Genomic DNA, 16,920 nt, shown 5'->3' on the forward strand with positions numbered 1-16,920 from the left:
ACTGACAAAACTTTACCCAATGAAAGTAACACTGTTTAGTTCAGGGTTTCAACTGAATTCTGGGTACACGTGGATGGATTCTGCAAAGGCTGACAATGCTATGTGCACTGTGTTAATGGGGGCTGCAGATTACTCTAGGGCCCTGAACAATGAGCCTCCTCTGACTCTTCTTATGAAAGAAGTCTGGCTCTGAGACCCTCCCTACACCCTCTGTGTGATCATGCAAGGCCGACACATCTGAAACTGAGGTGGGAGATGGACCCAGTAACAGCCTCAGGGGAGGCTCTCCTGGCCATCAGAGATCAGGAGGAAACACAACTGGTTCCTACCAACACCTTGTAGAGTGGGGTGGGCTGTCCTCACTGCCCTGAGTTGCACATTCCTATCTTCAGTGCAACTGACCATCGCGCAGAGTCAGGACCTCTGGCTTAAAACGCTGACTTTGTAGCTTTTCAAAAACACTTGACTCACCTTTTGCTATTATCGTGGAAAGTTACTCCAAGCTTCCCTCAGGATTGATTCAAAGGCCAACTGATAAGGACCAAAGAAGCAAGTGTCTAATGATTTTTGCTGTTTGAGAGATCCACATAACCAAAGATATGTTATTCCCAGGCTAGCCTGCCTAAAGCCGGGAAGAACCCAAGGAGTTAGAAACTGCAGAGGAGGGGGAGACAGCTCAGTAAGGACACAATACTCACTGTGCAAGACTGACAACCTGAATCCAATCCGCAGGAGCTACGCCATGGGGAAAGGAGAGCCAAGTCCACCAAGCTGCCCTTTGACTGTGGCCCATGTGCGCCCACACACATAGAAGAAGGAAGAAAACTGGTGACTAGAAACCAGCACTTGTCTGGGTACCTAAGCAGGTCATTTCTAGGCCCCAGACCCTGTATCTCGCTATCTTCAATGGGATTTAGAATCCGCCACTTGTCCCAGGACCAAAGGTAAAAAGGTCGAAGATCTCGCTCTCCACGTACTCAGACAGCAATGGCACTCAATATCAATTGGCGAATCAATCTTGGGGCGATGAGCCACCCCTCTTCTATTTCCCTTGCTCAGGATGCCTAGAGCCAAGTGTCTCCTCTGAGAACATGAAGTAAGAGCATCCTGGCGGACGCCAGATAAGAGCAGGTCTCCTGTGCCTCTCCAGACGGGCACTGAGCCACCGGCTTCACTGAGAATCGGACGGCGCACGGGGTCCAGACGCTACGTCCTCCTCCCCAACCCCCAGGGTGGCTCAGGGACATGCCCAATTCATCCACTGGAACCCAAGCTCTCTTAAGAGTCTTAGAACATCCAGTGACGCACCAATCACCAAGGAAGCAGAAGGGGTCAAGGGTGACTTCCGAAAAGCAGGACCCATTACTGCCTCTTACAGCATTGTAGGAGGACAGAAACTTGATTCAAAACATTATATAGCCAGAAAAAGATTGCATCCGTCCTTCTCCTCAAGTCTACGGGCACACCCCACTCTGCTCGTCCCCCAGAATCTCTGAAGATCAGACAGACCCAAGTGCCAGCACTACGGACTGCCAGGGGCAAGGGTAAAGTTTCTCTATGCCTTTTAAGAGCATGTCCCAAGAGAACCTCTCGGCCTCCCTGTTGCAGCCAAATGTTTGAAGACAAGGAGATAGTCCCACAGCTCTCCACTAACTAGGCCAGCTTCCGGCCTGTTACATCACACGGATCTTCAAACGTCGTCACCCCTGGAGCCATCAGAAACTCCTGAGTCAATTAATAAGCATTCAGCTCACCTATTAATGAGCTTGAGGGGAGCGGCAAGGACCTCACCACTCAAGAACACACTCAAAGCAGATATTTAATTGTCTCCTTTTTCTGGTAAAGGCTGGTGACTTAAGGGTCATTTGCAAAGAGTAGCTAAGGACGGCAGAGAACTACAATCCACAGCATTACCTCCCAACACAGCCCTTCCTCGGCAATCCTTCCCAGAATACCTCCCAACACTGTCCTCCTTGTACTTGAAACCTGCTGACACCTGTCTAGCTACACAACTCAGCCACCAAGTAGCATCCTCTCAAGTGAGCCACACCCTCCTTACAAACCGTGACGGCCCCAGAGGGTGTGTTCTCGCTCTCTGGCCCATCCTTTCTCACCTGGGCCCCATCTGTGCTGAACACAGTCAGTGAGATTCATTTGAATCACCCGCTGCTGGGGAAGCGGTTTCTGCCGGTCCCAGGCTCCTCGTGACCCCAGCCCCAAGGTCTGAGCTCAGGAAAGGGCAGAGTCTTCTAGGCCTTCCTACTGCTGACCTGCTGCACACAGGCTTCCAGCCTCTAGTACCCTGAGCAGAGCACAGGAGAAACACACACACACACACAGATTCAGTCCTACAGAAGTCCCATGCTTGCAAGCCCAGAAGCCAGCATACCAAAAGCCATCTCTCTCTCCCCCATTCTAAGCAAATGACAGTGCACGGCAAGAGTCACCCGCTGTCAAGAGCCCTGCCCACCTGACAACCTCTCTGTCATGTTTGCCGTGCCTTCTGGTGATGCCAGTTCCTGTGCTCCCATCTCCCGGGAGAGGACTGTACCACTGTACCACTGCCGCCGCCCCCCCCCCCCCATCTCCAGAGATACAATGTCGCCGCTCATACAGCTCTCCCAAAGAGGCCTTAATTACCGTCTGAGCATTCTTCATAATACCAATCCAGTTCATAATAATCCGTGTCAGTGAATTTCTGCATAGTCAGTATTCTTGCAGAGGAAGGAACGGACTTCACGGCGCCATGAATTGTCAAGTCAAACGCTGCCATGCCTCCCAGCCCTTCCAGAACACACGGCAGAAGAGCATCCCCAAACACTGCAGAATTTGGCTGTGCATTCTTAATGCTACTCTGGAGCCAGGATGGGCGAGGGGGCAGAGGAAAGGAGGACTCTACAGGGGTGGGGTAGGGGGGGGCGCGGGAGGGAGTGGGGGAGTGGAGGCAGAGGAAAAGAGGGCTTTTGCAGAGCACTGAGAGACCCTGCAGGCAGGCCCGGCTGATGAAGCGCACTGGACAGCAGCCCTGAAAGGGAGTAGCTAGAATCATCCTATCCAGACGCCCCGAGGGTGACGTCAGAGCCACACACCACCACCCGCTGGCTCGCTCAAGCCCCGCCCCCCTGCTCGCTGCTTGGCTTTCAATCTAACTGTTGCCATAGAAACTGGTCGGCTCTGAAAAATGATACAGAGATGAAGGAAATGTCTTCCAAGGATGCTGGGAGCAGAGGTGCCTTGTAGGGAGATGGAAGGGTGTGGGCGTGGCTTACAGGCACCACCCCCTCTCTCTGGTGGAAAAGGCCTGGCTCTTGTGCCTATGCCTGGGTCACTTCAGAAAGTTTTTTTCCCCCTGTATCTAAAATCAGCGCCCCTTTAAAATTTGCAAAGGATTATTATTTTGGGTTTTTTTGTTTTTGTTTTTGTTTTCTTAATTTAAAACTTAATTTAAAACGGTCCTTCCTTTTTTTTTTTTTTAATTTTAAAACTTAAAGTCGCCACTTAAAGGAGCCCAGATGAATGACCCAGAAAACGAAAACATTTTCACTCACATTCCTTACTTTTTATGCTTGTGTCTTTATTCAAACTTCTCGAAAAGTAGCAACATGCAAATTGAGGAGACATCGACATAGAGGCCCATGTCAGAGAGTGCCGTTGGATTTACCATCCCTCAGTGTGATCAAGAATAGCAACCAAGAGGCACATGCCCCTGGGACGGAATTAAAGAGTGCAGCTTTGAGAGTCCTTACGAAAGCACAGGGAATCCATTAAAACAAACAAACAAACAAAATACTGAATGGCTTGTCCCTCCTAAGTGTCTGGCATGCTTAAAATGCCCCACTGTGTATAAAGCTGAAACCCTGGACGATGAGACAGATCGATTTAGACTTTACTGTAGGTTTGCATTCTGGCCCAGAAGCATATTTTCCCCCTCAGCACAGAGTTAGAGAATTCTTTATGGAAGACTGTTTTGGGCATTCCGGAACATTCTGCAGGATCCTGACCTTAACATACTAGATGCCAAGTAGCTCCATCCTCTGACCTCCAAATCTCACCATCAAAAATGTCTTCCCACAACAACAAATGCTTTCACATGAAAAATTCTGAAATTTTAAATATATATTTTAATATCTTTGGGGAAATCCTGTATCCCAAAATAAGGCAGAGAAAAAGAAGGCACCCAGTGTAGATATCTGAACTCACAGGAATGTAAAGTTCCAGATGTGTGCATGTGCACACAAGTAACCAAAAAAAAGGGGGGAAGAAAGAAAGAAAGAAAGAAGAAAGAAAAGGAAACTCCTTAGAGCCACTCAGAAATCTCCAATGAAGCTACATGCCCTTTCATTGTGGCTGGGCATACCTGTCTTATAGCGTACAAATTCCATCAATATTTTATCTATGCCCCATCACATACACATGAGAAAGCTAACAGGTGGGTGGAAACAGTGCTGTTTCACTGAGAAGATGCATGCATTTCACACGCATGCATGTGCCCCTATCATGTGTGCACACGCTTGCTAACATGCATGCATGTACCACACCACACACTCACTTACACATGAACACACACACATGCATGCATGCACATACACACAGAAAGAAAACACATACACACACACACACACAGAGAGAGAGAGAGAGAGAGAGAGACAGACAGACAGACAGACAGACAGACATGGAAGAAAAGTAGGAGCAGGGAGGGAAGGAGGGAAGGAAGGAGGAGTGAATCCGGGAAAGGGTGTCTCTCTCCTACAGCAGTGCAGTGTGTGGCGCTTCAGTACCCCTGGTAGAATCAGGGAACACACAGGGTCCCTGCAGAGCCCAGAGCATGGTGGAACCGTGCTGGTCGACAAGCCAGGTTCTGAGGTCACAAAGGCCACTCCCAAAGGAAGGTCTCGGATGAAAAGAGGACGGACAAAAAGCCAGCTTAGGAGAGTTGGGCCGGGAATTGTGACAATTTAAGTATTGTACAGAAATACAGTTAACTATACCTAAAAGGAACAGGTGGTGTGCTTGAAAGCCATGACGACACCGTGAATATCCAGAGAAAGGCAGGCAGGGAACATGCCAGCTCATACACGAAGGGCAGACACTAACAGGGAGCTATTTTAATCCGCCTTAGGAAGTTGGGTAGGTGTGCCTCGCTGCTCTGTTCCTGCCACTCAACCTTCTGGAAGCATTGTTCCAAGTGTCTCCGTGCAGGGTGGCCGTGACTACGCCAGCTGGATGTGGATGGGGACACAGGTACCAAGAACAGAAAATCCTGGCATCGTGGGTGTGAATCACAACCAGACAGGAGGGTCAGACCCAGGGCAAGACGATGGATTACCCAGAAGACTCTAGAGGAGAGCAGAATGCCCTACCTGGGGGTGGTGTGGGGTGAATTCCTAAGCTCAAAGAGCAGTAGACCCTGTTAAGAGTCACAGTTAACAGTCGCAGCTAGACACTGACAGACCTTGTATGTGGATTCCAGGACGGGGAATCTTGAGGTTGGGATAGTGGTCTATGCCAAGGCATCCAGGTGCAAACCCTGTGTCACTTCAGGGAACACCAGGTTGAGCGCTGAAGACCCGACTGAGGATTTACCTCCTGGGCCAGCAAGGCAGCTCAGGGAGTGAAAGCACCTGCCACTTAGCCTGGCAGCCCAAGTTCAATCAGTGGGACACACATGGTGGAGGGAGAGCCAGTTCCTGCAGGTGGCACACATGCACCCCCACCCAGGAACAGAAATGCAATTTAAAGGGGAAAAAATGTACCACCAGAAGCTATGGGCCTAATTTAAATGTTCCGAGGTGGCATCATCCTAAATTAAAGGGGATCAAATCCAAAGGTAGGTTCCTTAAAGAGAAAGTGGCGAGTCATAGGAGGACAGATAGACCAGGAGCCATGGGAGCAGGGGAAAGCCCTGCGGTCTCCCTCAGAGCGCCCTCCCTGAAGGAGCAAACATGGCCTCCTGGACTCTGGGCTCCTGACCTTCAGAACCAGATCTGAACCCAGGCCTACTGCTCTAGGTCACCACTGTGCGGCCATCTGTTCACAGCGCTGGAGAGCTACGGTAACTACTAGGGAACAGCAACGTCTTCTACTGCGGAAAGACTCCTGGGTCAGGGTGCGGGGCTGACAGCTCAGTCTATGAAGTCCTTACTGAGCAAGCACAAGGACTAGAACCTGTGTTTAAAAAGTAGGGTGAGAGAGCTTGAGAGAGACTCGCAGAGGATCTGGGTTCAATACCCTGCACTTACATGATGGGTCATGCCTGTCTGTAAGTCAGTTCCAGGGCATCTGATGACGTCTTCTGGCCTCATGGTGCACAGACATACATGCAAGTATAACAACCAAACACATAAAATAATTTGTATAAGCTATGTGTGGTGGCCTGCGCTTGTCACCTAGTCCCGGGGAGAAGGAAGCAGCAGGTCCCTGGGGCTCGCTGCTCAGCCAGCCTAGTATATATGGTGAGTGAGTTCCGGGCCAAAGAGAGGCCATGTCTCAAACAAAAACAGGAACAGAGCCTGAGGGAAGATGGCTGAAGCTGTCTTCTTAGCTCTCTACCTCACGCAGGTATAGCACAACATATGTACACACATGTATAAACACACATGTAAACACACCCATGCACAGAGAGGAAACGTGCTCGAAAGGAGCCCTGCTGCGATCTCAGGCCCTCTCTGAAGCACATTCCCAGCCCCCCAAAAGCACCCCCACCGTTGCCCACAAGGCTGGAGGCAGAAGGGAGGGAGGGCCTGGCTACAGAGCAGGCTTGCCTCACTCTGCCTGACGGCCCAGCTTTCTTTCCAATCTTTGCGGCCGAGGCTGTCAGCGCCAGCCAGTGAGAGCTCATGACAGCAGGCCGTCTGCAAGAAACAGCTTGATGCCAACTGTCCCTTCTTACTCCAGGCACAGGCAGCCCCGCCACCAGGGAAGGCAAGGGTAAGAAGCTGCCATTCATGAGAGGTCCGGCAAGCAGAGAGAGCAAAGCCAGCGCCTGGGTCTGTGGCAGCTGCTGCCAGAATCTACCCCCTCACTGGAAGGGCAGGAAGAGGAGGTATCTTGGCATCGCTAAGAAGCCTGAGCGGGTCTGAGGTTGCCACCTGTCAGCACAGAAGGTCTGTGGGGGATGGGGTAATCCCAGCATTGCACACAGATAATGCCACCACTTCAGAACCACAGGCTCAGACATCCCCTAATTCTGCTCCTGCACAAACCCTGCCAGGGAGCGGCAACCTGTGAGGAGAGTGAGTGAGCGCTGAGCTGTCGCAAACTCGCTGAATTAACACAAGAAGAAAGCAGTCTGTACGAACAGCTTGACAGCCCTGTTGTTCTTGAGCAGAAAAAGATAATGTTGGAATCTGGTCTGATGAAAAACAGTGAAGGATGCCAGGTGGCAGACATGTGACCTCGAGCATGCGCTGTACTCCAGAATCCCTGCCCAGGGGTCCAAGGGCAGCTGGGCACTCTCACGAGTACCTCCCTGAGAGGCAGCTCCATTCCTCCAGCACCAGTGCCCAGCCTGCAGCTGGGTGTGGCTGCCGTGGCTTCGAGTAGCTCACTCGTGGAATGAGAGGGTTAACAGGGCCACACTGCTCTCACTTTCAATTCCCACAGACATCTGGGCCAGGAAGAGGTCTTGTGACGGGAGGGGTTTGCAAGGCCTCTTCACTGATCCCCAAAGGGGTGTGTGTGTGTGTGTGTGTGTGCGCGCGCATTTGAGAGTACACACTCCTGTGTGCATGCACTCTTGGTTAACTGTATGCACTCGCACACACCCTGACACGACTGGTCACATCCCCAGACCCCTCTCTGAGCGCCCCCTCCTGGATAACGGTTGGTCACTTGTACAAGCAACAGTAAAGATTCCCTTCCTCTGATTCCAAACGTGGTGGTTGGGGGTCAAACTGCTTACATATGCTCTGCTAATGGGTCTGATACCTAGAAGCGGGAGGGTCTGGTGGTGGAGGAAGAGGAAGAAATCCTAGGCTTTACCAAGCAACGTGCTAAACAAACAAACAAACAAAATGCTATCAGCTTTTTAAAAAGATAAGAGCCAGTCCAGAGAGTTAAAAAAAAAAAAAGTCTCTGTGTGAAATGCATGTTTGAGGCAGGCGTGGCACTACAGGCCTGGAACCCCAGCAAGGCGGTGGGAAGACCACGGCACAAGGCTAGCCTGCACCATGGTGAGTTCAAGGAGCAGACGGGTCTGAGAGGCAGAGCCAGTATGGGAGGAGTGATGGATGGTGGATGAGGAGGAGCATGGGGAGGGAGGAGCAGGGGGAGGATGGGGAGAGGAGGAGGAGACAAATGGGAAGAGGAAGAGGAGGGGAAGACAAGAAAAGGAGTGGGAGGGAGCCATGGTTGCAAACAATTTAATTGCACAATACTTCGATGGGAATACTTTGAGTTAGGCTCTTCATATTTAACCAGTACCCTGGTCTATAGAGGCTCCTCAGTATGTGAGGGCAGCTGGAGCAGGGAAGGGCTGGAATGGTAGGGCACAGCAGACTTTGCGCTCCCACAGCCAGTCAGCACAGGGCCAGGTGCTGCCTGTACCTCTGTCAGGAGAGTTGAAGCCGACAGGACCTGCTCCAAGGTGCTCGAGTACAGTCAAGGTGTCCGGGTAGGAACCCTCACAGAGGAAAGAATGATGTCGGGGGAGGGGGGGAAGGTCACTGTCCTCACTACCCTCAGCAGCACCCTTAAGTGCCACAGTCCTGGGTTAGGACATGAAGAAGATCTAAATAACAGAGATGTGCCACCTTCTTCATCAGAAAACCTCAGGCAAGAACTCTGGTGCTGAAAGGAATGCTGTATCTGGCCCACCCCGCACACACTGGCTGGATTACCCCCACCCCGCACACACTGGCTGGATTACCCCCACCCAGCACTCACTGGCTGGTTTACCTCCATCCCGCACACACTGGCTGGATTACCCCCACCCCGCACACACTGGCTGGTTTACCTCCATCCCGCACACACTGGCTGGTTTACCTCCATCCCGCACTCACTGGCTGGATTACCCCCACCCCGCACACACTGGCTGGATTACCCCCACCCCGCACACACTGGCTGGATTACCCCCACCCCTCACACACTGGCTGGCTGGATTACCCCCACCCCTCACACACTGGCTGGCTGGATTACCCCCACCCCGCACACACTGGCTGGATTACCCCCACCCTGTACACACTGGCTGGATTACCCCCACCCCGCACACACTGGCTGGATTACCCCCACCCCGCACACACTGGCTGGATTACCCCCACCCTGTACACACTGGCTGGATTACCCCCACCCCCGCACACACTGGCTGGATTACCCCCACCCTGCACACACTGGCTGGATTACCTCCATCCTGCACTCACTGGCTGGATTACCTCCATCCTGCACTCACTGGCTGGATTACCCCCACCCCGCACACACTGGCTGGATTACCCCCACCCTGCACTCACTGGCTGGATTACCCCCACCCTGCACTCACTGGCTGGATTATCCCCACCCCGCACACACTGGCTGGATTACCCCCACCCTGCACACACTGGCTGGCTGGATTACTGCACACTGAAAGCAGAGGCTGGGTAACATTCCAAAGCCTGTTTGCTTCAGGGCCTTCTCGTTCCCAGATGACCTCAGAGGTAGGGTAATCACAGATCTGGGTGTGACACACAGAATTCCTTCTTGGATCAATTTGTGTCAACGGTAAGAGGCTGGGGAAGAAGTACCAACAGGAGTAGGGTCACCTCAGAACAAACATGGTGACCTTGCTGCTTGGTGCCCGCTGAGTGTCACATGACTGGTCTACTGCCCGCAGGTCACTGTCAGACCACCTGAGACAGCTGGACGCCACAGAGCACACAGAGCAGGAAGCGTTTTCAGGCTGAGCTCCGCATATTCTGTGAGCCGCGGAGAATGGATTCTCTGAATGGATGAAGTGACTCTGGAAAGGTTGATGTGGAAGGAGGTCCGACTCAGAAAGGAGGATGGGGAGTGTTCCCTCTCAGCCAGGCAGCCGAGGGCCAGGACCAGAGGCAGAGCCAGGCTGTCCAGCTAGGGGAGGCCATCATCACCCCAAATATGATGGCCAGGATGTACCTACTCTGGCTTTACAATAAGATGTAACTACCCCTTCTGGTTCTCACCTTAGGGATCCCTGTACCCCCAGTTCCACCAGCAACAGTGGACACCGCCCTACATAATGCCCACAGTGGACCTAGAAGGGAGCAGTGGACAATGTCTTCTCAGCCACCCACAGTGGCCTGACACTGGTGATTCACTGTGCTGAGTCATGTGTTTCCCAGGTTACAGATATGTAAACAGATACATAAAACCCAAACAGGGCCAGGATGACAGCACAGTGGATAACCCGCCTGCTGCGCAAACAGGAAGATCTGGAGATCAATCCCTGGTGTGCACTAAAGGAGCCGGGCGTGCTGGCATGCCCTTGTGACCCCAACTCTGGTTCCTGAGGGCTCCTAGCCAGCCAGTCAAGCTAGCACTTCAGAGGCAGGCGAAGCTCTGAGTTCCAGGCCAGCCAGAGATATATTAAGTAGTAAGACCCTATCTCAGAAACATCAACAATAAAAAACCACCAACAGACATACACTGGAGATGGATAGAAGACAGTGCCATCCTCTGGCCTCTATGTGCACATGCATAGATGAGCACACATATAAAACACACACACACATACAAATAAGAAGTAGGGCCAGACATGGCAGTGCACACCTTCAATCCTAAGACTCAAGAGGCAGAGGCAGATCGATCTCTTTGAGTTCTAGGCCAGCCAGGTCTACATAGTGAAACCCTGTTCTGAGAATAAACAAACAACAAATAAAAATATAAATAAAAACCCAGGGCACCAGGCACAGAGCAGAGCCCTGAAGTGCTGCTCTCCACACACCACCTGCACCTCTGTACCTGCAAACAGCAACCGCTGTGTCCTGCAGTTCTGAAAACCCAAGGAAAACCAGAGCTGCTGATGTAAGAGCTGCTTAACAAAGATCTTTCAAAAAAAAAAAACAAGTCCACCGTGCTGGAACAGCGCCCAGCATCTGTCGCCAGTGATGGGCAGAGGCAGCCTTTCCAGTGTCTAGCCACAGCTGTGCAGCGTGCAGCCATCTCTGACCTCCACTGGTAACAAAGTTGCAGTGACAGCTGACTCCCAGCCTCCACTTCCAGTCTGACCACAGAAAACAATGTTACATTTCTGTTTGGAGTTAACAGAAATAACTAAATTCATAAAACTAAATTTTCTTTACAGACTATTTGGGGGCAGAGATGTGTCACTGAACTTCAGGTTAAATCTTTAATTTCAAAGCCAATACCTGGTTGTTCAATGAAAAGATACTTAAGTTCCTTTTGGTTTAAAAAAATTCTGTGTTTGTGTCTATGTGGGTGCATGCGCATGTGAGTGCAGTGCTCCCAGAGTCCAGAAGAGGGCATCCACTCCTGTGGAGCAGCTGTGAGTCTCCTGATGCGACTGCTGAGGCACGAACTCCGGCCCTCTGCAAGAGACTGTTCTTAACTGCCGAGCCACCTCCCCAGCCCCAGTTAATAGACAGACATTAAAGAGCCACCTAGCTGTAAGCACAGAATCCACAGAAGGAAACACTTACACAAGAAGACTTGCATGCACCCAACCTTAAGTTCATTCCAGCTCCTTCAGTTGTAGTTTATACCAGGGCTTCATTTGCGTTTTCTTACACGTATAACTAAAAGCACATGACACATCCCTGTTTGAGTCCCCTTATAAAGAGACCTTTATACACTGGTGCACTGGTGCTAGATCAAAGCAGCCTTGTCTGCTTGTAGATATTTTATAGAGATGTGACGAGTCACTTCTGTGGCTGTCCTGTAAAATGGGCTGATGCCGCCGTGAACTACATGCCAATCACACTGCGCATGCTCAGGACCATGGCCAACCGATACACAAGAGAAGGAACCAGGAGCCTCCACGGTGGAGATAATGAGGCTCCAAGAGAGAAACAAGCCACAGGACAGAATTTCTCACAAATGTTTGTTTCAAATTATTCTGTGGACTTCTACAGCAGAAAAATAAGGAACCTACAAGAGAAGTGACTGTCCATGCGCGGTCCCACACTCATCCTTACAGGTGCAGACACCCTGGGTAAACAAAACTGACTCACGAAGAACTTGTGACCTACCCACTGTGAGGCACGCCAGACATTCTAGGCCTGGATTATTCTATTTTCGTTCTTATTGACACAGGCTATCAAGAAAGCTCATGAAGACTGTGTGGACTGCCTGAAGGAGGCACTCAATGAGCCAATTCAAACAGAATTCCTTCTTACTAATATCCAATATAGAGAACCCGAGAATTGCTCCCCACACACCCTAAAGCACAGGCTTATAGCTGCAATTTGTTTATTATAATGCACATCTTTAAAAGGGAATAGTGTGAATATACAAGTGAGAAGTATACAGATATGTAAGACAAAGGGGATATTAATTCTGTCTTAACATTTTTTAAAACTACGGATATATGTGTGCATCTGTGCTTAGGCATGTGCATGTGTACAGTGCTCAAGGATACCAGAAGGGGGCGTCAGATTCTCCAATGCTGGAGTTACGGATGGATATGAGCTGCCCAATGTAGGGCTGGCGAGTGAACTCTAGAAGAGCAGCAATTTCTCTTAACCGCTCAACCTCTCCAGCCCAGAACGTGTGAATTTCTAAAGAACAAAACCACAGAGATGGAGGTCAGTCAGTGCAGAGTACTTGCCTAGCATGTTGGTGCCTCTGAATTCAGTCTTACTATGGGAAAAAATAAAGCAACATGTATTGCCTGGTGTGGTGGTGCCCTCCTATAATCTCAGTATTTGGGGGGCTGAGGCTGGAGGATCAGCACGAATTTGAAGCCAGCCTAGACTACACAGAAAATTTGAACCTATCTTGGGCTAACTAGTGAGACTCTGTCAAAAAAAATTTTTTTTTAAAAAAAGGCATCCCTTGGAGCTAGAGAGACGGCTCAGTGGTTAAGAGCACTGACTGCTCTTCCAGAGGTCCTGAGTTCAATTCCCAGCAACCACATGGTGGCTCACAACCATCTGTAATGGGATCTGATGCCCTCTTCTGGTGTGTCTGAAGACAGCTACAGTGTACTCATAAATAAAAATAATAAATACATCTTTTTTTAAAGAGACTCCTAAATTATTTTTTTAAAGGCATCCCTTTAAGGACCAAGTCCATTGCAAATTGTTAGAATAGTTGCCTAACGCCTAACGTGTACAAAACCCTTGGTTTAAATCCCAGCATAGAAAGAATAAAAGAGAAGGAGAAAGGAAGAAGGAATGAAAAGCAGCCGTCGTTTGAATAAACATCAGTAACAGTAGATATTAATGTTGAAATCATTTTCCTGTCAGCAGTGCTCGCCAGCTCCCGCACTCGCTTGTCCGCCCTTCCTCCCTAAGCTCAGGCGACAGGAAGCAGCTCTGCCACCTAGAGGTCTAACTCTATACTGCAGCAGTGATTTAGCTCCTGGAATTCCAGCTTAAACAACTTCTGCTCGGTCGGACTTTGCTTTGTCTACATTGCTGGAAGCTGCCTAGATTTCCTTACTGTTGGCATCAGAAGCTGTCTAGAGCCTTCGAATCCAGCAACAACGACGGCACCCCAGGCGACTGTTGCCATGGCAACCGCCACACATTCCTAGAGTACGCTGCGCACCACCTCACTTGTGCCTGCAGTGGTGCGAGTAATTAACCTCCGGGTCCAAATAAAAAGGCAGAGACCCCAAACCCTTTCCCCCTTCTTCTTTGCCCTGTTTGTCCTCTTCTCTTCCCCACTTCTCCCCAATAAACCTCTTCTTGTGGAGCCGTGCTAGCCTGGTGTGATCTTTCTGGATATTCGTTTTTAAATGCAAACAGATTCACTCTCAATGGGGGTTTATAAGGGAAATGATGGGGCCAGAGAGATGGCTCAGTAGTTAAAGAGCACTAATTGCTCTTATAGAAGACGTGGGTTCAATTCCCAGCACCCACATGGTGGCTCACAACCATCAGTAACTCCAGTTCTAGAGCATCCAACTCCCTCTCTGGCCTTCTCAGGCACTACATGCAACAGGATGCACATGCTTACAAGCAGGCAAACACACATATAAAATAATACACAATAAATACAAGTTATTATTTTTTAAACCAGAAGAGACAGGAGAATGATTTGAAGTTAATCTATATGTTCCAAATGAAAATGCTTAGTTCCCACGACCCATCCTGACCAAGAAGACCCCTAACACGGCTAACCCCTAAGGCCGCATTCTCTCAGCTACCCTCCACAGGCCCAGAACACAATGACGCACGACAGACCTGGCGGGTTCGGGGGTGGGGGCAACTTAGCATCCCACTGCCGTGCCCACAGATGGTGCCAGCTACTTACGGAAGTATTTCAGCGTCTCTTCGATCTGCTCGGTCGTGAGGTCGATGTTGGCATCTGGGGAGATGAGGGGCGTATGCAGCCAGTCATCGTGGTCGTAACCATAGATGGTGTCCGCTCTTAGCTTGTAATGGGGCAGCTGCTCCTCCAGCAGGCTAATGATCTCAACTTCTGGAAGGTTGGTGCTGTTGCACACGTCTGGAGAGAAGGAGACTGAGTGAGAACACACCCTGGCCATCGCCTCCAGAGCTAAGCTTGAGGCCTCATCCCATGTCACCCATCTGTACCATGCAAGATCCAGGCCAGGACGCAGCAGTGACGGACGGGGCTTTTCTGATTTGAACTTTACTCTCAAGACACAGAATTACTGAGGCGGGAGCAGTGGGACAGTAGTGGCACAGGTAGGTACCAAACATATATCTTAGAACACCGGACAGCCGAGTATGGTGCCTCCATTACCGCTGTGATGAAACACCATAAGCAAAAGCAAGCTGGGGAGGAAAGGGTTTACTTCATTCACACTTCTATGAGTAAGTTCATCATTCATGGTTCATCATGAGAGCAGGAACTCAAGCAGGGCAGGAGCTGGTGCAGAGGCCATGGAGGAGTGCTGCTTACTGGCTTGCTTCCCCTGGCTCGTTCAGCCTGCTCTCTTAGAGAACCCAGGATCACCAGTCTGGGGCTGGTACCACCCACATGAACCCTCCCCCCAAAAAATCACTAATTAAGAAAATACAAGCCTGTTTACAGCCCAATCTTTTCTTTTAATATTTGTTTATTTATTATATGTGAGCCACCATGTGGTTGCTGGAATTTGAACTTAGGACCTTCGGAAGAACAGTCAGTGCCCTTAACTGCTGAGCCATCTCTCCAGCTCCCTATAGCCCAATCTTATGGAGGCATTTCGTTAATTGAGGTTCCCTCCTCTCAGATGATTTTAGCTGTATCAAATTGACATAAACCTAGCCAGTATATACAGCCACCGAAAGACAGTCACTAAGTACACATTTCCAAATAACCAGTAGTGAGGGTTCTGAAGGATAAATGGCATGTGTTTAAGGTAATGAATAACCCAGTGGCGTGACTGAGTCACTGTGCAGTATGTATATGTGCTGAACTATGACGCTGCACCCCATAAGCATGTAAACTATTATGAGTCCACCAAGACTAGTACTTTAAGCTTAGAACTCTGCATGCTGACTGCAAAGACTTCCCTATAATAGCGCCTCCCGTTGAGTGCCTACTATCTGGGAAGGGAAGCTGAAATTCTCAAGCCTTCATCTTCTAAGTCTTTCACCCTCTCTTCTCTCAATCACTCACTCTGGAGCCAACCCAATTACCAATTAATCAAGGCACCCAATTGCCTAAGCCATCCCCTCACCTAGAATCTAGCCCGCATTTAATTTATTGATCCATACATGCATCTATCCTTCTATCCATCCTTCTATCTACCCTTCTTTTATCCATTCATTTGTCCATCTTCCCTTCCATTCATCCATACATCTATCCATACATCCACTGTCTATCTATCTATCCACCCATCTATCCATCCATCCATGCATCCATCATCCATTTATGCATCCAAGCATCTATCCATCCATCCATCCATCCACCCATGCATCCATCATCCATCTATCCTTCCATCCATCTATTCTTCTGTCTATTCATCCATCATTTCAACTATCCACCCATCCTTCCATCTACCCACCCACCTCTATCCATCCATCATCCATCCACCTCCATCCATCCATCCATCCCATCTACCTACCCATCCATCCACATCATCCATCCATCCACATCATCCATCCATCCATCCATCCATCATCCACCCATCCATCCATCCATCATCTACCCACTCACCTACCCACCCACATCTTGAATACCAGAGGCATAGGAGACGCTTGAGATCACAACCATCACAGTCCTGACCTCGCCACAGCAGTGCTTCCTCCTGTGTAGATCCAACAAACACACCAGCAGGGCCATCCTCCCAGCCGCGGCTGGAACACAGCCCCTTCCTTGACATGCTGTTACCTTGACGCCTCCAAGCAGACTTACACTCTCTATTCTGCCCCATACCCACAGTGCCCTGTCGGACTCCTGTTACTGTGTCAGTAGCTCTGTCCTCTGAGTACTGCAGCACATGACCCATCTGGCCATGTGATGGCCATCTTTCACGCACAGGTTCTTTGATTCACCCCTGGACTCCACAGCTCCGTCCAGGCTGTGCTCATATAGGAATGCAGCAGAGCCTGGGATAGTGTGGTGGACGCTTTTCCTGCCGCTGTGACCAAACCTGATCAGAATCAGCTTACGGAAGAGGGCTCGCTTTGGTTCATGGTTTGAGGGTGCACAGTCCATCATGGCAGGGAAAGCGTACCAGCAAGCACGCAGAATGGCCGGTGGCACCGCACCCCCAGTCAGGAAACACAGATAAAGGAGCCCTGGTATTGGGCTAGCTTTCTGCTTCAGCCCAGGAGTCCAGGAGGGGAACGCTGCTCCCCGCATCCAATACTGGTCTTGCCGATTCAGTGAAAC

At 50.1% G+C, this 16,920-nt stretch overlaps 1 protein-coding gene across 4 annotated transcripts in view; it reads right to left on the minus strand.

The window, feature by feature from the left end:
• Positions 1-16,920, minus strand: part of Trak1 (trafficking kinesin protein 1) — a 99,105-nt gene that overhangs the window by 55,096 nt on the left and 27,089 nt on the right. For all 4 annotated transcript variants that reach the window (XM_052186949.1, XM_052186946.1, XM_052186948.1 and 1 more), the window contains exon 2: positions 14,386-14,580. Coding sequence is in view for 3 of the 4 variants with exons in the window: in XM_052186946.1 (XP_052042906.1) it covers positions 14,386-14,580 (195 nt within the window). In the remaining variant the exon portion in view is untranslated. The remainder of the gene's footprint in view (positions 1-14,385; positions 14,581-16,920) is intronic.

This window comes from Apodemus sylvaticus, chromosome 7 (assembly GCF_947179515.1).
Source record: "Apodemus sylvaticus chromosome 7, mApoSyl1.1, whole genome shotgun sequence".
Lineage (NCBI taxonomy): Eukaryota > Metazoa > Chordata > Mammalia > Rodentia > Muridae > Apodemus > Apodemus sylvaticus.